The 22,131-nt window shown below is 56.5% G+C and overlaps 1 protein-coding gene across 1 annotated transcript in view; it reads right to left on the bottom strand.

The window, feature by feature from the left end:
* col11a1a (collagen, type XI, alpha 1a) overlaps positions 1-22,131 on the bottom strand; it is a 493,146-nt gene that overhangs the window by 211,983 nt on the left and 259,032 nt on the right. Inside the window, exons 35-36 of the mRNA XM_038793410.1 lie at positions 15,645-15,698; positions 724-777 (exon numbers count right to left, since the gene is read on the bottom strand). Coding sequence (XP_038649338.1) covers positions 724-777; positions 15,645-15,698 — 108 coding nt within the window. The remainder of the gene's footprint in view (positions 1-723; positions 778-15,644; positions 15,699-22,131) is intronic.

The raw sequence follows: 22,131 nt of genomic DNA on the forward strand, positions 1-22,131 counted from the left end.
GTACTGACCCTCTGACAGTGCAGCACTCCCTCAGTACTGACCCTCTGACAGTGCAGCACTCCCTCAGTACTGACCCTCTGACAGTGCAGCACTCCCTCAGTACTGACCCTCTGACAGCGCAGCACTCCCTCGATACTGACCCTCTGACAGTGCGGCACTCCCTCAGTACTGACCCTCTGACAGTGCAGCACTCACTCAGTACTGACCCTCTGACCGTGCGGCACTCCCTCGATACTGACCTTGTGTTCATGCTGTCTCCCTTCTTTCTTCTATTCTTGATTTTTATGTAAGCTTCATGATTGGGTTCCCAGCTCACAGCCTGGATTCACCTGTACTTGTGTAAGATCCTAATCCAACCAGAGATTTCACACGGACGTCTCACAGCACTGACCCATTGACCAGACACAGCTCTTTCTGCAGCACCTGTTGTCCCAGGTGAACAAGGCAAAGGGCTCCTCATAATCTTTCATACCCAGGGGAATACATCTCTAGTCTAGTCTGTCCTCCTAATTTAACACTTTTCTCCCCAGTCTAACTCCGGGGAAACTGCTCCCTCTCCAGGCCCACTATCTCTTTCCTGAGGTGTGGGGCCCAGTACTGAACCCACTTACTCCATATTGGGTCTAACCAAGTTTCTAGCATCTTCCATTCCGCCATTTCTATTCCAGACTCCGAGATAAACATTTCTTAAGCTTTCTTGTGTCTGTGCGGAAGAATACTCACCGTCTCACCTCTCTGTCCTGGATGTCCCGGCAATCCATCCTTTCCAGCTGGGCCCTGGAAAACAAAATGTTCCTTTCATTATCCCCCAGATCACAGAGTGAGACCAGCTAAATTGGGAATGTTTCAATAGTCCAATCCCTTTCACAGAATCAAAAGCTGGAGTTTATAGCCGGCAATGGGATCTTCTCCAAGGGTAGCCAGCTGGAAACCAACATTACCTCTTTTCAGGGAGACTTGTTGAACTAACTCCCAATTAGACTTAACTGGGCGATGGGGGCCTTCCCAGGGTGAAGGACGTGCGAGGCAGAAATACTGCCCAACAACAGCTGCTGACAGAACCTCACAACTCGTCACCTCCTGAGAACATCTGAAAGGAGGAAGTGTTGAGTACCCTAAGTTGCATTAAGGTAGACAAGTCCCCGGGGCCAGATTCGATCTCTCCCAGGTTACTGCGGGAAGCAAGGTGAGAAATAGCTGGGGCCTTGACAGATATCTTCAGGGGCTGTTTAGCACAGGGCTAAATCGCTGGCTTTGAAAGCAGACCAAGCAGCACAGTTCGATTCCCGTACCAGCCTCCCCGAACAGGCGCCAGAATATGGCGACTAGGGGCTTTTCACAGTAACTGCATTTGAAGCCTACTCGTGACAATAAGCGATTTTCATTTTTCATTTCACATCCTCTTTGACCACAGGTGAGGTTCCAGAGGACTGGAGAATAGCCAATGTTGTTCCCTTGTTTAAGAAAGGAAGCAGGGATAATCCAGCAAATTATAGGCTGGTGAGCCTGACATCAGTGGTGGGGAAGCTTTTGGAAAAGTAACTGAGGAACAGGATATATCGACATTTGGAGGAAAATGGACTAGTTAGTGACAGGCAGCATGGTTTTGTACGGGGAAGGTCATATCTCACCAACTTGATTGAGTTTTTTTTGAAGAGGTGGCAAATAAAATTGGTGTGATAAGGGCTCTGGATGTAGTTTGTATGGATTTTAGTAAGGCTTTGACAAAGAGTCATCGGACTTGAAACGTTCGCTCTTTTCTCTCCCTACAGATGCTGCCAGACTTGCAGAGATTTTCCAGCATTTTCTCTTTCGATTTTAGTTCGGCGTTTGAGAAGGTCCACATGGCAGTCTGGTACAAAAACTAAAATCACATGGGATTCAGGGCTGATGGATACAGAACTGGCTTCGTTATAGAAGACAGGAAATAACGGTGGAAGAGTGTTTTTCTGAATGGAGATCTGTAGCTAGTGGTGTTCCGCAGGGATCAGTGCTGGGATCTCTGTTGTTTGTGGTATATATAAATGATTGGGAGGAAAATGTGGGTAGTCTGGATTAGTAAATTTGCGGGTGACACAAGGATTGGTGGAGTTGTTGGTAGTGCCGAGGATTGTCAGAGGATACAACAGGATATAGATAGATTGGAGACTTGGGCACAGAAATGGCAGATGGAGTTTAATCCGGACAAATGTGAGGTGATGCAGTTTGAGGATCAAATCTCGGTATGAATTATACTGTCAATGGCAGATCCCTGAGGAACATTAACATACAGAGGGATCTGGGCGTGCAGGTCCACAGTTCCCTAAAAGTCACAACACAGGTGGCCAAGGTGATTAAGAAGGTATACGGCGTGCTTGCCTTCATCAGCCGGGGCATTGGGTATAGGAGTTGTGAAATCATGTTGCAGCTGTATAAAACCTTGGTTAGGCTGCATTTGGAGTATTGTGTGCAGTTCCGGTCACCCCATTATCAGAAGGATGTGGAAGCTTTGGAGAGAGAGCAAAGAAGGTTCACCAGAATGTTGCCTGGTCTCCAGGGTGTTGGCCACAAGGAGAGGTTGAATTAACTGGGATTGTTTTCACTGGAAAGACGGAGGCTGAGGGGAGACCTGATAGAGGTCTACAACATTCTGAGAGGCACAGACAGGGTGGATAGTCAGAGGCTTTTTCCAAGGGTGGGGGTGTCAATTACTAGGGGCCCAGGTTCAAGGTGAGAGGGGGAATGTTTAAGGGAGATGTGCGGGGTAAGTTTTTCACACAGAGGGTGGTGGGTGCCTGGAATGCGCTGCCAGGGGATGTGGTGGAAGCAGCACATTAGCAACATTTAAGAGGCATCTGGATGGGTCCATGAATAGGGAGGAAATAGAGGGATACGGACAGAGTAAGGGCAGAAGGTTGGGCATCATGGCTGGCACAGGCTTGGAGGGCCGAAAGGTCTGTTCCTGTGCTGTACTTTTCTTTGTTCTATCACCATCAACAAGATAATAAAGTGGATGAATTAATTGCACAAATAGATGTAAACAGGCACGTTATAATGGGGATTACAGAAACATGGCTGTAAGGTGAGAAGAGGTGGGAAATGAATGTCCAGGCGTATTCAGTATTTAGGAAGGACAGACAAAAAGGAAAATGCGGTGGGTTTGCATTGCTGGTTAAAGAAGAAATTAACACCATAGTGAAGGAGGATATTAGTTCTGACAATGTGGAATCTGTATGGGTAGAGCTGAGAAATATCAAGGGGCAAAAAAGATTAGTGGGCGTCGGATACAGACCCCCAAACTGCAGTGATATTGTTGGGAATGGCACTAAACAGGAAATTAGAGACACATGCGATAAAAGAACATTTGTAATTATGGATGATTTTAACCTGCATATAGATTGGGCAAATCATATTAGCCACAATATCACAGAGGATATCACAATAGTACCTGGAGTGTACATGAGGCCATTTTCTGGATCAATATGTTGAGGAACCAACTAGAGAGCAGGCCATCTTAGACTGGGGACTGTGTAATGAGAAGGGAATCATGAGACTAGGATCCTGAGTCTAAATAAAGGGAACTATGATGATATGAGGAGTGAGTTGGCTTTGATAGATTGGGGAGAGTTACTGAAAGGGATGACAGTGGATAGGCAATGACAAACATTCAAGGAACACATGGGGGAATGGCAGCAACTGTTCATTTCTGTTTGGCACCAAAGTAAAACGGGAAAGGTGGCCAATCCATGGCTTACAAGGGAAATTAGAGATAGTATTCGATCCAACAAAGCAGCATACAGATTGACCAAGAAAAACAACAGGTTTGTGGATTAGGAGCAGTTTATAATTCAGCAAAGGAGGATTGATTGATTAAGGGGGAAAAAAAGTACAAAAGTAAACTTGTAGGAACATAAAAACTGACTGTAAAGTTTCTATAGTTACGTGAAGAGAAAAGGATTGGTGAAGACAATTGTAGGTCCCTGACAGTCAGAAACAGGGGAATGTATAGTAGGGGACAAAGAAATGGCTGAGCAACTAAACACATACTCTGGTTCTGTCTTCACAACAGAGGACACAAATAAGGCAGCACAAATGTTGGGGACACAGGGTTTAGTGAGAGGGGGGAACTGAAGGAATTAGTATAAGTCAGGAAATGGTGCTGGGAAAATTGATGGGATTGAAAGCTGATAAATCCCCAGGGCCTCAGAATCTACTTCCCAGGGTACTGATGGAGGTGGCTCTGGAAATAGTGGATGCACTGGTGGTCATCTTCTAGGTTTCTATAGACTCTGGAACAGTTCCTGCAGATTGGAGGGTGGCTAATGTAATGTAAGGAGACAGAGAGAAAGCAGGGAATTATAGACCAGTCAGCCTGACGTCGGTAGTGGGGAAAATTCTAGAATCCATTATCAAAGATTTTATAGCAGAGCAGTTAGAAAACAGTGACAGGATCAGACAGAGTCAGCATGGATTTACGACAGGGAAATCATGCTTGGGAAATCTACTGCGATTCTTCAAGTATGTAACTAGTAGAATTGATGAAGGGGAAGCCAGTGGATGTGGTATATTTGGACTTTCAGAAGGCTTTCGACAAAGTCCCATATAAAAGATTAGCGTGTAAAATTAAAGCGCATGGTATTGGGGGTAATGTATTGAGATGGATAGAAAACTTGTTGGCAGACAGGAAATGAAGAGTAGTAATAAATGGGTCTTTGTCAAATTGGCAGGCAGTAACTAGTGGGGTACCGCAGGGATCGGTGCTGGGACCCCAGCTATTCACAATATATATTAATGATTTAGATGAGAGAACAAAATGTCATATCTCCAAGTTTGAAGATGACGCAAAGTTGTGTGGGAGGGTGAGCTGTGAGGAGGATGCAGAGATCCTTCAATGTGATTTGGACAAGTTGAGTGAGTGGGGAAATGAATGGCAGATGCAGAATAATTTGGAGAAATGTGAGGTTCTCCACTTTGGTAGCAAAAACAGGAATGCGGATTATTATCTGAATGGCCATAGATTCAGAGAGGGGAATGTTTAGTGAGACCAGGGTGTCACTGAAGGTAAGCATGCAGGTACAGCAGGCGGTAAAGAAGGCTAATGATATGTTGGCCTTCATTTCATAGAATTTCATAGAATTTACAGTGCAAAAGGAGGCCATTCGGCCCATCGAGACTGCACCGGCTCTTGGAAAGAGCACCCTACCCAAGGTCAACACCTGCCCCCTATCCCCATAACGCAGTAACCCCACCCAACACTAAGGGCAATTTTGGACACTGAGGGCAATTTAACATGGCAAATCCACCTAACCTGCACATCTTTGGACTGTGGGAGGAAACCGGAGCACCCGGAGGAAACCCACGCACACACGGGGAGAATGTGCAGACTCTGCACAGACAGTGACCCAAGCCGGAATCGAACCTGGGACCCTGGAGCTGTGAAGCAATTGTGCTAACCACAATGCTATCGTGCTGCCTTCATTGCGAGAGGATTCAAGTACAGGAGCAGGGATGTCTTGCTGCAATTATACAGGGCCTTGGTGAGGCCACACCTGGAGCATTGTGAGCAGTTTTGGTCTCCTTCTCTGAGGAAGGATGTTCTTGCTATGGAGGGAGAGCAGCAAAGGTTTACCAGACTGATTCCTGGGATGGCGGGACTGATAAATGAGAGATTAATTCAGTTAGGATTATATTCACTGGAGTTTAGAAGAGTGAGAGGGGATCTCATAGAAACTTACAAAATTCTAACAGGATTAGACAGGGTAGATTCAGAAAGAATGTTCCCGATGGTGGGGGAGTCCAGGACTAGGGGGTCACGGTTTGAGGATAAAGGGGTAAACCTTTTAGGACTGAGGGGAGGAGAAATGTCTTCACCCAGAGAGCGGGGAATCTGTGGAATTCACTCCCACAGAAAGTAGTTGAAGCCAAGAAGGAGTTTTCAAAAAGGAATTAGATATCGGCCTTGGGGTGAAGGGGATCGAAGGATATGTGGCAAAGCGGGATCAGGGTATTGAATTGGATGATCAGCCATGACCATAATGAATGGTGGAGCAGGCTCGAAGGGCCGAATGGCCTCCTCCTGCTCCTTTTTAAAAACATTCTATGAATTAGTGGAATGCTGATTTTAATAGGATCAGACACGATCTGGCCAAAGTGAATTGGGAGCAGTTGCTTGTCAGAAAAGCCACACCAGAGCAGTGGGAGTCATTCCAACAGGAAGTAGAGAGAGGACAAAGCCAGCAGGTTCCGGAGAAGGTAAAGAGTGGGAGCAACATGTCCGGAGAACCAAGGCAGTCGAGGGATGTACAGCATTGGATAAGGAAATAATGGAGGCTGAATGCAGATATCGGAGGCTCAAAATAATGGATATCTTTGAGTATAGAGATTGCAGGGAGGGAAACTTGAAAGTGAAGAGGGGGCATGAAAAAACAATGGCTGGAAAATAAAGGAAATTCCCGGATGTTTTATAAGGATATTAAGAGTATGAGGATAACCTCGGGAAGAGGAGGGTCATTGGGAACCAAAGTGGTAACTGTCTGTAGAGCCAAAGGACGGAGGTGAGGTTTTAAACTGAGTATTTTGTGTCTGTGTTGACTATGGAGAATGACGGTGTAGATATTGAAAACAGAGAGGAGGATTGTGATATAATTGAACTGATTACCATTGAGAGGTGGAAGTATTAACGGTTTTAGCAGATTTAAAAGTGGATAAATCCCCAGGCCCAGATGAGATGTATCCCAGGGTGCTGTCAGAGGCAAGGGAAGAGATTGCAGAGGCTCTGACGTCAATTTTCAAATCCTCACTGGCCACAGGTGAAGTGCCAGATGACTGGAGGAGAGTTAATATGGCACAGTGGTTAGCACTGCTGCCTCACAGCTCCAGAGACCTGGGTTCAATTCTGGCATCGGGTGACTGCAGAGTTTGCACTTGCTCCCAGTGTCTGCGTGGGTTTCCTCCGGGTGCTCTGGGTCCTCCCTCAGTCCAAAGATGGACAGTTAGGTGGATTGGCCGTGCTAAATTGTCCCTTAGTGTCCAAACATTTAGGCAGGGTTACAGGGATAGGGAAAGGCATGGGCCAAGGTAGGGTGCTCTTTTGAAAGTTCGCTGCAGATTCGATGGGCTGAATGGCCTCCTTCTGCACTGCAGTGATTCTATGATTCTATGAAGTATTCAAGAAGGGAAGTAGGGAGAAAACAGTCAATTCCAGATTAATGAATCTGGGAAAACTATTGGAGAAAAATCTGAAGGTCAGAAATAATCTCCACTTGGAGAAGCAAGGATGAATCAAGGATAGACAGTGTGGCTTTGCCAGGGGCTGTCCAACAAGAGGTGAAGAGGTGTGTAGATGAGGCGAGTGTGGTTGATGTAGTCTACGTGGACATCAGTAAGGCTTTTGACAAGGTGCCACATGGGAGACTGATCAAGTAGATAAGAGCCCATGGAATCCATGGCAATTTGGCAAATTAGAACAAAACTGGCTGAGTGGCACGAAGCAGAGGGTGATGGGTGAGTGGCAGGAAGCAGAGGGTGAGTGGCAGGAGGCAGAGGGTGAGTGGCAGGAAGCAGAGGGTGAGTGGCAGGAGGCAGAGGGTGAGTGGCAGGAGGCAGAGGGTGAGTGGCAGGAAGCAGAGGGTGAGTGGCAGGAGGCAGAGGGTGAGGGGTGAGTGGCAGGAAGCAGAGGGTGAGTGGCAGGAGGCAGAGGGTGAGTGGCAGGAAGCAGAGGGTGAGTGGCAGGAGGCAGAGGGTGAGTGGCAGGAGGCAGAGGGTGAGTGGCAGGAGGCAGAGGGTGAGTGGCAGGAAGCAGAGGGTGAGTGGCAGGCAGAGGGTGAGTGGCAGGAAGCAGAGGGTGAGTGGCAGGAGGCAGAGGGTGAGTGGCAGGAGGCAGAGGGTGAGTGGCAGGAAGCAGAGGGTGAGGGGTGAGTGGCAGGAAGCAGAGGGTGAGTGGCAGGAGGCAGAGGGTGAGGGGTGAGTGGCAGGAAGCAGAGGGTGAGTGGCAGGAGGCAGAGGGTGAGTGGCAGGAGGCAGAGGCTGAGTGGCAGGAGGCAGAGGCTGAGTGGCAGGAGGCAGAGGCTGAGTGGCAGGAGGCAGAGGGTGAGTGGCAGGAGGCAGAGGGTGAGTGGCAGGAGGCAGAGGCTGAGTGGCAGGAGGCAGAGGCTGAGTGGCAGGAGGCAGAGGGTGAGTGGCAGGAGGCAGAGGGTGAGTGGCAGGAGGCAGAGGGTGAGTGGCAGGAGGCAGAGGGTGAGTGGCAGGAGGCAGAGGGTGAGTGGCAGGAGGCAGAGGGTGAGTGGCAGGAGGCAGAGGCTGAGTGGCAGGAGGCAGAGGGTGAGTGGCAGGAGGCAGAGGGTGAGTGGCAGGAGGCAGAGGCTGAGTGGCAGGAGGCAGAGGCTGAGTGGCAGGAGGCAGAGGGTGAGTGGCAGGAGGCAGAGGCTGAGTGGCAGGAGGCAGAGGGTGAGTGGCAGGAGGCAGAGGGTGATGGGTGAGTGGCAGGAAGCAGAGGGTGAGTGGCAGGAAGCAGAGGGTGAGTGGCAGGAAGCAGAGGGTGAGTGGCAGGAGGCAGAGGGTGATGGGTGAAGGTTGTTGTTGTGACTGGAAGCTGTGTCCTGTGGTGTTCCGCAGGGATCGGTGCTGGATCTCTTGCTGTTTGTTGTGTACATTAATGATCTAGATGGGAATGTCGGGGAATGATCAGCAAGTTCGCAGAAAACAGAAAAGTTGTTGGTGTGGTAAATAGTGAGGAGCAAGGTCTCAGATTCCAGGCCGATATCGACGGGCCGGTCAGATGGGCAGGTCAGTGGCAAATGGAATTGAACCATGAAAAGTGTCAGGTGATGCATTTCGGGAGGACTAACGAGATAAGGGAACATACAATGAGCAGAAGGATGTTAGGAAGTAACTGACCAGGGGGACCTTTGGGATGGATGTGCACAGGTCCCTGAAGGCAGCCGGACAGGTAGATAAGGTGGTTGAGAGGCGTATGGGATACTTGCTGAGGGATAGAGTTGAAGAGCAGAGAGGTTCCGATAGAGCTGTATGAAATGCTGGTTAGACCCCAGCGGGAATACTGTGTACAGTTCTGGTCAGCTCACTATGGGAAGGATGTCATTCCACTGGAGAGGATGGAGAGGAGAGTCACGGAATCATAGAATGCCTACAGTGGAGAAGGAGGCCATTCGGCCCATCGTGTCGACACTGATTCTCTGAAACAGCACACGACTGAGGCCCACTCTGCCCTATCCCTGAAACCCCACCTAACCTTTGGACACTGAGGGCCAATTTAGCACGGCCAATCGCCCTCACCTGCACATCTCTGGACTGTGGGAGGAAAGTGGATCACCCGGAGGGAAACCCACGCAGACACGGAAAAACAAGCAATTCCACACAGTTACTGGAGGTTGGCATCGATCCCAGGTCCCTGGAGCTGTGAGGCAGCAGTGCTAAACATCATGCCACCAGGATGTTCCTGGGCTGCAGAGTTTCAGCTATGAGGAGAGGCTGGATCGGATGGGGTTGTTTTCCTTGGAGCAGAGAAGACTGGGGGGGATCTGAGTGAGGGAACAAAATTGTGAGGGACACAGAAAGCGAGGATAGGAAGGCAGATTGCCCCATCGTGGAGGAAACAAGAATCAGGGGCATAGATTTTAAAGTGAGGGGCAGGAGGTGTCGAGAGAATCGGAGCAAAAGTTTTTTCACTTTTGGGCAGCGAGGGCAGCGAGCGGAGTGAGGGCAGTGAGGGGAGCGAGGGGAGTGAGGGCAGCGAGGGGAGTGAGGGGAGTGAGGGCAGCAGGGGAGCGAGGGGAGTGAGGGCAGCGAGGGGAGTGAGCGGAGTGAGGGCAGTGAGGGGAGTGATCGGAGTGAGGGCAGCGAGGGGAGTGAGGGCAGCGAGGGGAGTGAGCGGAGTGAGGGCAGCGAGGGCAGCGAGGGGAGTGAGCGGAGTGAGGGCAGCGAGGGCAGCGAGGGGAGTGAGCGGAGTGAGGGCAGCGAGGGGAGTGAGGGCAGCAGGGGAGCGAGGGTGGCGAGGGGAGTGAGGGCAGCAGGGGAGAGAGGGGGGCGAGGGGAGGGGATTGAGGGGAGCGAGGGGGGCGAGGGGAGTGAGGGCAGCGAGGGGGGCGAGGGGGGCGAGGGGGGCGAGGGGGGCGAGGGGAGTGAGGGGAGTGAGGGCAGCAGGGGAGCGAGGGGGGCGAGGGGAGTGAGGGGATTGAGGGGAGCGAGGGGGGCGAGGGGGGCGAGGGGATTGAGGGGAGCGAGGGGGGCGAGGGGAGTGAGGGCAGCGAGGGGAGTGAGGGCAGCGAGGGCAGCGAGGGGAGCAAGGGGAGCGAGGGCCGCGAGGGGAGCGAGGGCAGCTAGTGGTGCGAGGGGAGTGAGGGGAGCGAGGGCAGCGAGGGGAGCGAGGGGAGCGAGGGCAGCGAGGGGTGCGAGGGGAGGGAGGGCAGCGAGGGGAGCGAGGGCAGCGAGGGGAGCGAGGGCAGCGAGGGGAGCGAGGGGAGCGAGGGCAGCGAGGGGAGCGAGGGCAGCGAGGGGAGCGAGGGGAGCGAGGGCAGCAAGGGGTGCGAGGGGAGGGAGGGGTGCGAGGGGAGCGAGGGCAGCGAGGGGTGCGAGGGGAGGGAGGGCAGCGAGGGGAGCGAGGGGAGCGAGGGCAGCAAGGGGTGCGTGGGGAGCGAGGGCAGTGAGGGGTGCGAGGGCAGCGAGGGGAGCGAGGGCAGCGAGGGCAGTGAGGGGTGCGAGGGCAGCGAGGGGAGCGAGGGCAGCGAGGGCAGTGAGGGGAGTGAGGGGTGCGAGGGCAGCGAGGGGAGTGAGGGGAGCGAGGGGAGTGAGGGGAGCGAGGGGAGCGAGGGGGGCGAGGGGAGTGAGGGGGCGAGGGGAGTGAGGGGAGCAAGGGGGGTGAGGGGAGCGAGGGCAGCGAGGGCAGTGAGGGGAGTGAGGGCAGCGAGGGGAGCGAGGGCAGCGAGGGGAGCGAGGGCAGCGAGGGGTGCGAGGGCAGCGAGGGCAGCGAGGGGTGCGAGGGCAGCGAGGGCAGCGAGGGCAGCGAGGGGAGTGAGGGCAGCGAGGGGAGCGAGGGCAGCGAGGGGTGCGAGGGCAGCGAGGGCAGCGAGGGCAGCGAGGGCAGCGAGGGGAGCGAGGGCAGTGAGGGGTGCGAGGGCAGCGAGGGGAGCGAGGGGAGTGAGGGCAGCGAGGGGAGTGAGGGGAGCGAGGGGAGCGAGGGCAGTGAGGGGAGCGAGGGGAGTGAGGACAGCGAGGGGAGTGAGGGGAGCGAGGGGAGCGAGGGGAGCGAGGGGAGTGAGGGCAGCGAGGGGAGTGAGGGGAGTGAGGGGAGTGAGGGCAGCGAGGGGAGCGAGGGCAGCGAGGGGAGCGAGGGGAGTGAGGGCAGCGAGGGGAGTGAGGGGAGCGAGGGGAGCGAGGGCAGTGAGGGGAGCGAGGGGAGTGAGGACAGCGAGGGGAGCGAGGGCAGCGAGGGCAGTGAGGGGAGCGAGGGGAGCGAGGGGAGTGAGGGCAGTGAGGGGTGCGAGGGCAGCGAGGGGAGCGAGGGGAGCGAGGGGTGCGAGGGGAGTGAGGGGAGCGAGGGGAGCGAGGGCAGTGAGGGGAGCGAGGGGAGTGAGGGGAGCGAGGGCAGCGAGGGGAGTGAGGGCAGCGAGGGCAGTGAGGACAGCGAGGGGAGCGAGGGCAGCGAGGGGAGTGAGGGCAGCGAGGGGAGTGAGGGGAGCGAGGGGAGCGAGGGCAGCGAGGGCAGTGAGGGGAGCGAGGGGAGCGAGGGCAGCGAGGGGAGCGAGGGCAGCGTGGGGTGCGAGGGCAGCGTGGGGTGCGAGGGCAGCGAGGGCAGCGAGGGGAGTGAGGGCAGCGAGGGGAGCGAGGGCAGTGAGGACAGCGAGGGGAGCGAGGGCAGCGAGGGCAGTGAGGGGAGCGAGGGCAGCGAGGGCAGCAAGGGGAGTGAGGGGAGCGAGGGGAGCGAGGGCAGTGAGGGGTGCGAGGGCAGCGAGGGCAGCAAGGGGAGTGAGGGCAGTGAGGGCAGCGAGGGGAGCGAGGGGAGCGAGGGCAGTGAGGACAGCGAGGGGAGCGAGGGCAGCGAGGGGAGTGAGGGCAGCGAGGGGAGTGAGGGCAGTGAGGGCAGCGAGGGGAGTGAGGGCAGCGAGGGGAGTGAGGGCAGTGAGGGCAGTGAGGGCAGTGAGGGCAGCGAGGGGAGTGAGGGCAGCGAGGGGAGTGAGGGCAGCGAGGGCAGCGAGGGGAGCGAGGGCAGTGAGGGCAGCGAGGGGGGCGAGGGGAGCGAGGGCAGCGAGGGCAGTGAGGGCAGCGAGGGCAGCGAGGGGTGCGAGGGCAGCGAGGGGAGCGAGGGGTGCGAGGGGAGCGAGGGCAGCGAGGGGTGCGAGGGGAGCGAGGGCAGTGAGGGCAGCGAGGGGAGCGAGGGCAGCGAGGGGAGCGAGGGGAGCGAGGGCAGCGAGGGGAGCGAGGGCAGCGAGGGCAGCGAGGGGAGCGAGGGCAGCGAGGGCAGTGAGGGGAGCGAGGGCAGCGAGGGCAGTGAGGGGAGCGAGGGGAGTGAGGGCAGCGAGGGGTGCGAGGGGAGTGAGGGGAGCGAGGGCAGCGAGGGGAGCGAGGGGAGCGAGGGCAGCGAGGGCAGTGAGGGGTGCGAGGGGAGCGAGGGCAGCGAGGGGAGCGAGGGGAGTGAGGGCAGCGAGGGGTGCGAGGGGAGTGAGGGGAGCGAGGGCAGTGAGGGGAGCGAGGGGTGCGAGGGGAGTGAGGGGAGCGAGGGGAGCGAGGGCAACGAGGGCAGTGAGGGGAGTGAGGGGAGCGAGGGCAGTGAGGGGAGCGAGGGGTGCGAGGGGAGTGAGGGGAGCGAGGGGAGCGAGGGCAGCGAGGGCAGTGAGGACAGCGAGGGGAGCGAGGGCAGCGAGGGGAGTGAGGGCAGCGAGGGGAGTGAGGGGAGCGAGGGCAGTGAGGACAGCGAGGGGAGCGAGGGCAGCGAGGGCAGTGAGGGGAGCGAGGGGAGCGAGGGCAGCGAGGGCAGTGAGGGCAGTGAGGGGAGCGAGGGCAGTGAGGGCAGCGAGGGGAGCGAGGGCAGCGAGGGCAGTGAGGGGAGCGAGGGGAGTGAGGGCAGCGAGGGGAGTGAGGGGAGCGAGGGCAGTGAGGACAGCGAGGGGAGCGAGGGCAGCGAGGGCAGTGAGGGGAGCGAGGGGAGCGAGGGCAGCGAGGGCAGTGAGGGGAGCGAGGGCAGCGAGGGGAGCGAGGGCAGCGTGGGGTGCGAGGGGAGCGAGGGCAGCGAGGGCAGTGAGGGGAGCGAGGGGAGCGAGGGGAGCGAGGGCAGCGAGGGCAGTGAGGACAGCGAGGGGAGCGAGGGCAGCGTGGGGTGCGAGGGCAGCGAGGGCAGCGAGGGCAGCGAGGGCAGCGAGGGGAGTGAGGGCAGCGAGGGGAGCGAGGGGAGCGAGGGCAGCGAGGGCAGTGAGGGGAGCGAGGGGAGCGAGGGGAGCGAGGGCAGCGAGGGCAGTGAGGACAGCGAGGGGAGCGAGGGCAGCGTGGGGTGCGAGGGCAGCGAGGGCAGCGAGGGCAGCGAGGGCAGCGAGGGGAGTGAGGGCAGTGAGGACAGCGAGGGGAGCGAGGGCAGCGAGGGGAGCGAGGGCAGCGTGGGGAGCGAGGGGAGCGAGGGCAGCGTGGGGAGTGAGGGCAGCGAGGGGAGCGAGGGCAGCGAGGGGAGTGAGGGCAGCGAGGGCAGCGAGGGCAGTGAGGGCAGTGAGGGCAGCGAGGGGAGTGAGGGCAGCGAGGGGTGCGAGGGCTGCGAGGGCAGCGAGGGGTGCGAGGGGAGCGAGGGGAGTGAGGGCAGCGAGGGGAGCGAGGGCAGCGAGGGCAGTGAGGGCAGTGAGGGCAGCGAGGGGAGCGAGGGCAGCGAGGGGTGCGAGGGCAGTGAGGGCAGCGAGGGGTGCGAGGGGAGCGAGGGCAGCGAGGGGTGCGAGGGGAGCGAGGGCAGTGAGGGCAGCGAGGGGAGCGAGGGGAGCGAGGGGAGCGAGGGCAGCGAGGGGAGCGAGGGGAGCGAGGGCAGCGTGGGCAGCGAGGGGAGCGAGGGCAGTGAGGGCAGCGAGGGGTGCGAGGGGAGCGAGGGCAGTGAGGGCAGCGAGGGGTGCGAGGGGAGCGAGGGGAGCGAGGGGTGCGAGGGCAGCGAGGGGAGCGAGGGCAGTGAGGGCAGCGAGGGCAGTGAGGGCAGCGAGGGGAGTGAGGAGGTTGATGTACCATCGATTGTACGCGAGGCGAGTGATTTACCAATGTCAGGCTTTAATTAACTAGAACACAGCTCTGCGATCGTCTACAGTGGAAAGGGACGATCGTCAGGCGTCTGAGCATTTATACCTCGTTAATAAAGGCGTGGTTAACTCAGCCTCTCGGCCAATCGGTCCAGAGGCACATGACCGACCAGGGCCAATGGTAAGCCGATGTTCTGGCCCAATGGCAGACGAGTATGCAGATCATATCACCACAGAGGTTCTCAATGATCCTCGCCACCTGCGATGTTCAATGCCAGGTCCCTCAATCAGACACTGAGTCGTTTCCCCCCCCCCCCCCCCGCCCCCCCCCCCGTCCCCCCCTCCCCCCCTCACTGCGGTTACCCAGCATCCTCCTCGCTTGGCTGAACTTAAGCTTCAAAATTGCTTGTGGGGAACAATCCCGCCTGCTGCCCCCCGGCTTAATCAGGGTGAAGATGTGGGGTCCCTCCCCTCGTAACATCCTCCTTCCAGATTAAATAGAACCCTCCACCCCACCCAGCTCACCCCCACCCCTCCCACCCAGCTCACCCCCACCCCTCCCACCCAGCTCACCCCCACCCCTCCCACCGCTCCCCCACCCCCACCCCACCCCACCTCAGCTGAAGTTCCCCGCGAATGGTGATCTCACATTGGACCCTTCAGGCAGGGGAGGGGGGTTGGCAGGGAGTGGGGGATGGGGAGGGGGGTTGGCAGGGAGTGGGGGAGGGGGAGGGGGGTTGGCAGGGAGTGGGGGATGGGGGATGGGGAGGGGGGTTGGCAGGGAGTGGGGGAGGGGGGTTGGCAGGGAGTGGGGGATGGGGGATGGGGAGGGGGGTTGGCAGGGAGTGGGGGAGGGGGGTTGGCAGGGAGTGGGGGATGGGGAGGGGGGAGGGGGGTTGGCAGGGAGTGGGGGAGGGGGGTTGGCAGGGAGTGGGGGATGGGGAGGGGGGAGGGGGGTTGGCAGGGAGTGGGGGAGGGGGGTTGGCAGGGAGTGGGGGAGGGGGGTTGGCAGGGAGTGGGGGATGGGGAGGGGGGAGGGGGGTTGGCAGGGAGTGGGGGAGGGGGGTTGGCAGGGAGTGGGGGAGGGGGAGGGGGGAGGGGGGTTGGCAGGGAGTGGGGGATGGGGGAGGGGGGAGGGTAAATTAGCTGCCCCATTAGAGAAGCCCTAGAAGGCCATTGGCTGGTTAATATCGGCTTGGGGGCCTCGTCACTGCTTCAGGAGACATTAGATCCAAACTTCTCTCCTGAGCAGAAACAGCAGGAACGTTATCCCAAATCCAGCTGGATATTTCTCTGTAGATTCATGCCTGGTACCAATGATCTTATTGGGCCGGTTGGGCAGCTGGAGATTTTGCTCTGCATTGGGCCTGATCTTGTCAAACTGAAACCAGTCTTGGTTTCCAGTCTTTAGCACCATCCAGCTGAAACGGAAAGGGAATGTTTACTTACAGGAGGTCCTCTCGGTCCAGCAAATCCTGTTGGGCCCTGGGGTCCTTGTGGTCCCTGAAACACAAACACAACAAAGATGAAGCATTGAGGACATAAAAGCTGCCTCCAAATCCCTCGGTAAGGTCAGTATCAGCAATGGGTAACCATGCTCCTCCATCAGTCTCTGTTCCTTACCGCATACCGCATACCGCCTTCCGCATTGCTTGAGCAGTCCTGTTATTTTGGATGTTCCCTGTGGCATCAGTCAGCAGATATATCGTTCTGTTCCACTGATATTCTGATGATTGCACAAGATAGCGAGGTACGCAGGGAGAGTGGAGATCTGGACGTCTGGAACTGGTCTTTTTATGTAAAAAATGCTCTCCTGACAGTTCTCTGGGATTTCTGAGTGAGTGTTTTACACCAAAGTCCATCTTGTATAAATCAGCTCAGGGCAACAGTGAATGGAAAGTTGGTTTCACACTGTGTCCAATTACCTTGTGAACGGAGAATTACTGCATTGGATCATCAGATAATAAATCCCCCATTGCACAAACTTATCCAAAATGTTCCATTTATTAAAATTTGGTCAAAGGGATGTGGGTGTCGCTGGTTAGGTCAGCATTTATTGCCCATCCCCAGTTACCCTTCAGAAGGTGGTGGAGAGCTGCCTTCTTGAACTGCTGCAGTCCCTGCGATGTAGGTACACCCACTGTGCTGTTAGGGAGGCAGTTCCAGGATGTTGCCCCAACAACAGTGAAGTAACAGAGATATATTTCCGAATCAGGATGATTAGTGACTTGGAGGGAAACCTCCAGGTGGCGGGGTTCCCAGGTATCTGCTGCTCTTGTCCTTCTAGATGGTGGTGGTCGTGGGTTTGGAAGGTGCTGCCTAAGGAACCTTGGTGAGTTCCTGCAGTGCATCTTGTAGATGGGACACACGGCTGCCACTGTGCATCGGTGGAGGACGGTTTGAACGTGGAAGGGGAGCAATCAAGCGGGGCTGCTTTGTCCTGGGTGGTGTTGAGCTTCTTGAATGTTGTTGTTGGAGCTGCGCTCATCCAGGCAATTGGAGAGTATTCCATTACACTCCTGACCTGTGCCTTGTAGATGGTGGACAGGGTTTGGGGAGTTAGGAGGTGAGTTACTCACTGCAGAATCACCAGGCTTTGACCTGCTCTGGTAGCCAGTGTTGTTTCTGATCAATGGGAACATGCAGGATATTGATTGTCAAGTCTAATTCACGTATGCAATGATGCAGCAATGATACCATAAAATTATAAGGAGTCGGCGTAGGCCATTCAGCCCTTTGAGATTGATCCACCATTTGATAGGTCCATTGCAGATCTGTCTGTCCCCGTAATCCTTGGTAATCAAAGGTCTGCCAATCTCTATCTTGAATATATTCAGAGATTCCCCGTCTCTACTGCTCTCTGAGGGTGACAAATCCTCAGACGGACAATCCTCTGGGCAATCCCTCCTCATCTCTCTCCTCAATAGGAGACCCATTAATTTTTAAACGGTGCCCCTTAGTTCTAGAATCCTCAACAAGTGGAAACATCCTCCCCGTGAATCCCCCCAGAATCTTCTGTTTCAATGAGATCACCTCATTCTTCGAAACTCTAATGAGTAGAGGCCTAAGCTGCTAAATCTTTCCTCAAAAGACAATCCTTCATTCCAGGAATCAGCCCAGTGAGCCATCTCGGAACAATATCCAATGCATCGCTCCCCTTCCTGAACTCTTCATGGTACTCCAGGCTTGAACTCACCAATATCCCATGTATAATCCTGCTTCACCCGATGTCCAACTTCACCTGCCCTAGTTTATCTGCTGCTAAAACTCTCATTTCCGCCTTTATCACCCTAGACTTGACTATTCCAACACCCTCCTGGCTGGTTTCCCATCATCCGAACTCTGGAAAGTTCAGCTAATCAAAGATTCTGCTGCCTGTGTCCGAACTCAGACCCCGTTCGCTCCCCTCCATCGGTTCCCACATAAACAATGTTTTGAGATTAAATTTCATCCTTGTTTTCAAATCCTTCCGAGTCCTCTCCCCACACCATGTCCGTAATCTCCCCCAGACCGACAACGTTCCGGGATCCTCGCATTCCTCCAATCCCGGTCTCTGAATCCCATGGCTCCATCCTTGGAGGCTGCCTAGACCCTCAGTTCACATATTCCCTCCCCAAACCCATCCTTCCTCCATGATGCTTCTCACACCTAAAGCTGTGATTCAGCAACGGGTCACCTGTCACGAGTGGGCGGTGTCACAATTCCATTTCCTGGAAAGTGGCTCTGGGACAGGTGATTGCGTTAAAGCTGCATTAGAAATGCAGTTATTGTATTATCCCTCTGTACACGGACACCCAGATCCCTCTGTACACGGACACCCAGATCCCTCTGTACCAGGACACCCAGATCCCTCTGTACCAGGGCACCCAGATCCCTCTGTACCAGGACACCCAGATCCCTCTGTACCAGGACACCCAGATCCCTCTGTACCAGGGCACCCAGATCCCTCTGTACCCGGACACCCAGATCCCTCTGTACCAGGACACCGAGATCCCTCTGTACCAGGACACCCAGATCCCTCTGTACCAGGGCACCCAGATCCCCCTGTACCAGGACACCCAGATCCCTCTGTACCAGGGCACCCAGGTCCCTCTGTACACGGACACCCAGATCCCTCTGTACACGGACACCCAGATCCCTCTCTACCAGGACATCCAGATCCCTCTGTACCAGGACACTCAGATCCCTCTGTACCAGGACACCCAGATCCCTCTGTACCAGGACACCCAGATCCCTCTGTACCAGGACACCCAGATCCCTCTGTACACGGACACCCAGATCCCTCTGTACCAGGACACCCAGATCCCTCTGTACCAGGACACCCAGATCCCTCTGTACCAGGACACCCAGATCCCTCTGTACCAGGGCACCCAGATCCCTCTGTACCAGGGCACCCAGATCCCTCTGTACCAGGGCACCCAGATCCCTCTGTACCCAGGACACCCAGATCCCTCTGTACCAGGGCACCCAGATCCCTCTGTACCAGGACACCCAGATCCCTCTGTACCAGGACACCCAGATCCCTCTGTACCAGAACACCCAGATCCCTCTGTACACGGACACCCAGATCCCTCTGTACCAGGACACCCAGATCCCTCTGTACACAGGACACCCAGATCCCTCTGTACCAGGACACCCAGATCCCTCTGTACACAGGACACCCAGATCCCTCTGTACCAGGACACCCAGATCCCTCTGTACCAGGACACCCAGATCCCTCTGTGCCAGGACACCCAGATCCCTCTGTACACGGACACCCAGATCCCTCTGTACACGGACACCCAGATCCCTCTGTACACGGACACCCAGATCCCTCTGTACCCAGGGCACCCAGGTCCCTCTGTACCCAGGGCACCCAGATCCCTCTGTACCAGGACACCCAGATCCCTCTGTAATACAGTTATTGTATTATCAGGATAAATTGGGTCAATTGGTCAGATATTCAATCTCAGAACAAAGGTTATTCAGCAGAAGCAAAATGTTTGAAACTGGATGTAACAAGTCAAAGGTTAGCAGCCAATCCCGTACCAACCCTCCCCCCCCCCCCCCCCCCGAACAGGCGCCGGAATGTGGCGACTAGGGGATTTTCACAGAAAGTTCATTTGAAGCCAAATCGTGACAATAAGCGATTTTCATTTCATTTTTCAATGGAAGCAGAGTTCCGAATAACATTCTGGAAGTGAGTACAAATAAATATAGAAGCATATGAATGAGGAGGTACCCGGAGCACCCAGATCCCTCAGTGCCCAGGACACCCTGATCCCTCTGTACCCGGGCACCCAGATCCCTCTGTACCAGGGCACCCAGATCCCTCTGTACCAGGGCACCCAGATCCCTCTGTACCAGGACACCCAGATCCCTCTGTACCAGGGCACCCAGATCCCTCTGTACCAGGACACCCAGATCCCTCTGTACCAGGACACCCAGATCCCTCTGTACCCGGACACACCCAGATCCCTCTGTACCAGGACACCCAGATCCCTCTGTACCAGGACACACCCAGGTCCCTCTGTGCCAGGACACCCAGATCCCTCTGTACCCGGACACACCCAGATCCCTCTGTACCAGGACACACAGATCCCTCTGTACCAGGACACACCCAGGTCCCTCTGTGCCAGGGCACCCAGATCCCTCTGTACCAGGACACCCAGATCCCTCTGTACCAGGACACACCCAGGTTCCTCTGTGCCAGGGCACCCAGATCCCTCTGTGCCAGGACACCCAGATCCCTCTGTACCTGGACACCCAGATCCCTCTGTACCCGGACACCCAGATCCCTCTGTACCAGGTCACCCAGATCCCTCTGTACCAGGACACCCATATCCCTCTGTACCAGGACACCCAGATCCCTCTGTACCAGGACACCCAGATCCCTCTGTACCCAGAGCACGCAGATCCCTCAGTGCCCAGGACACCAATATCCCTCTGTATCAGGATACACCCAGATCCCAATGTCCCAGGACACCCAGATCCCTCTGTACCCGGACACTCGGATCCCTCTGTATCAGGAGACACAGATCCCTCTGTACCAGGACACCCAGATCCCTCTGTACCAGGACACCCAAATCCCTCTGTACCAGGGCACCCAGATCCCTCTGTACCAGGACACCCAGATCCCTCTGTACCAGGACACCCAGATCCCTCTGTACCAGGGCACACCCAGATCCCTCTGTACCAGGACACCCAGATCCCTCTGTACCAGGACACCCAGATCCCTCTGTGCCAGGGCACCCAGATCCCTCTGTACCCGGACACCCAGATCCCTCTGTACCAGGGCACCCAGATCCCTCTGTACCCGGGCACCCAGATCCCTCTGTACCAGGACACCCAGATCCCTCTGTACCAGGACACCCTGATCCCTATGTACCAGGACACCCAGATCCCTCTGTACCCGGACACTCGGATCCCTCTGTACCAGGACACCCAGATTCCTCTGTACCAGGACACCCAGATCCCTCTGTACCAGGACACCAAGATCCCTATGTACCAGGACACCCAGATCCCTCTGTACCCAGGCACCCAGATACCTCTGTACCAGGGCACCCAGATCCCTCTGTACCAGGACACCCAGATCGCTCCGTACCAGGACACCCAGATCCCTCTGTGCACAGGACACCCAGATCCTTCTGTACCAGGACACCCAGATCCCTCTGCACCAGGACACCCAGATCCCTCTGTACCCGGACACCCAGGTCCCTCTGTACACAGGGCACCCAGATCCCTCTGTACCAGGACACCCAGATCCCTCTGTACCAGGACACCCAGATCCCTCTGTACCAGGACTCCCAGATCCCTCTGTACCCAGACCCCTCTGTCCTAGGACACCCAGATCCCTCTGTACCAGGACACCCAGATCCCTCTGTACCAGGACACCCAGACCCCTCTGTACTAGGACACCCAGTTCTCTCTGTACACAGGACTCCCAGATCCCTCTGTACCAGGACACCCAGATCCCTCTGTACCCGGACACTCGGATCCCTATGTACCAGGACACCCAGATCCCTCTGTACCCGGACACCCAGATCGCTCCGTACCAGGACACCCAGATCCCTCTGTGCACAGGACACCCAGATCCTTCTGTACCAGGACACCCAGATCCCTCTGTACCAGGACACCCAGATCCCTCTGTACCAGGACACCCAGATCCCTCTGTATCAGGACACCCAGATCCCTCTGTGCACAGGACACCCAGATCCCTCTGTACCAGGACACCCAGAGCCCTCTGTACACGGACACCCAGATCCCTCTGTATCAGGACACCCAGATCCCTCTGTACCAGGACACCCAGATCCCTCTGTACCAGGACACCCAGATCCCCCTGTACCAGGGCACCCAGATCCCTCTGTACCAGGACACCAAGATCCCTATGTACCAGGACACCCAGATCCCTCTGTACCCGGACACTCGGATCCCTCTGTACCAGGACACCCAGATTCCTCTGTACCAGGACACCCAGATCCCTCTGTACCAGGACACCAAGATCCCTATGTACCAGGACACCCAGATCCCTCTGTACCCAGGCACCCATATACCTCTGTACCAGGGCACCCAGATCCCTCTGTACCAGGACACCCAGATCGCTCCGTACCAGGACACCCAGATCCCTCTGTGCACAGGACACCCAGATCCTTCTGTACCAGGACACCCAGATCCCTCTGCACCAGGACACCCAGATCCCTCTGTACCAGGACACCCAGGTCCCTCTGTACACAGGGCACCCAGATCCCTCTGTACCAGGACACCCAGATCCCTCTGTACCAGGACACCCAGATCCCTCTGTACCAGGACTCCCAGATCCCTCTGTACCCAGACCCCTCTGTCCTAGGACACCCAGATCCCTCTGTACCAGGACACCCAGATCCCTCTGTACCAGGACACCCAGGCCCCTCTGTACTAGGACACCCAGTTCTCTCTGTACACAGGACTCCCAGATCCC

This window comes from Scyliorhinus canicula, chromosome 4 (genome assembly GCF_902713615.1).
Source record: "Scyliorhinus canicula chromosome 4, sScyCan1.1, whole genome shotgun sequence".
In the NCBI taxonomy this organism is placed as follows: Eukaryota; Metazoa; Chordata; class Chondrichthyes; order Carcharhiniformes; family Scyliorhinidae; genus Scyliorhinus; species Scyliorhinus canicula.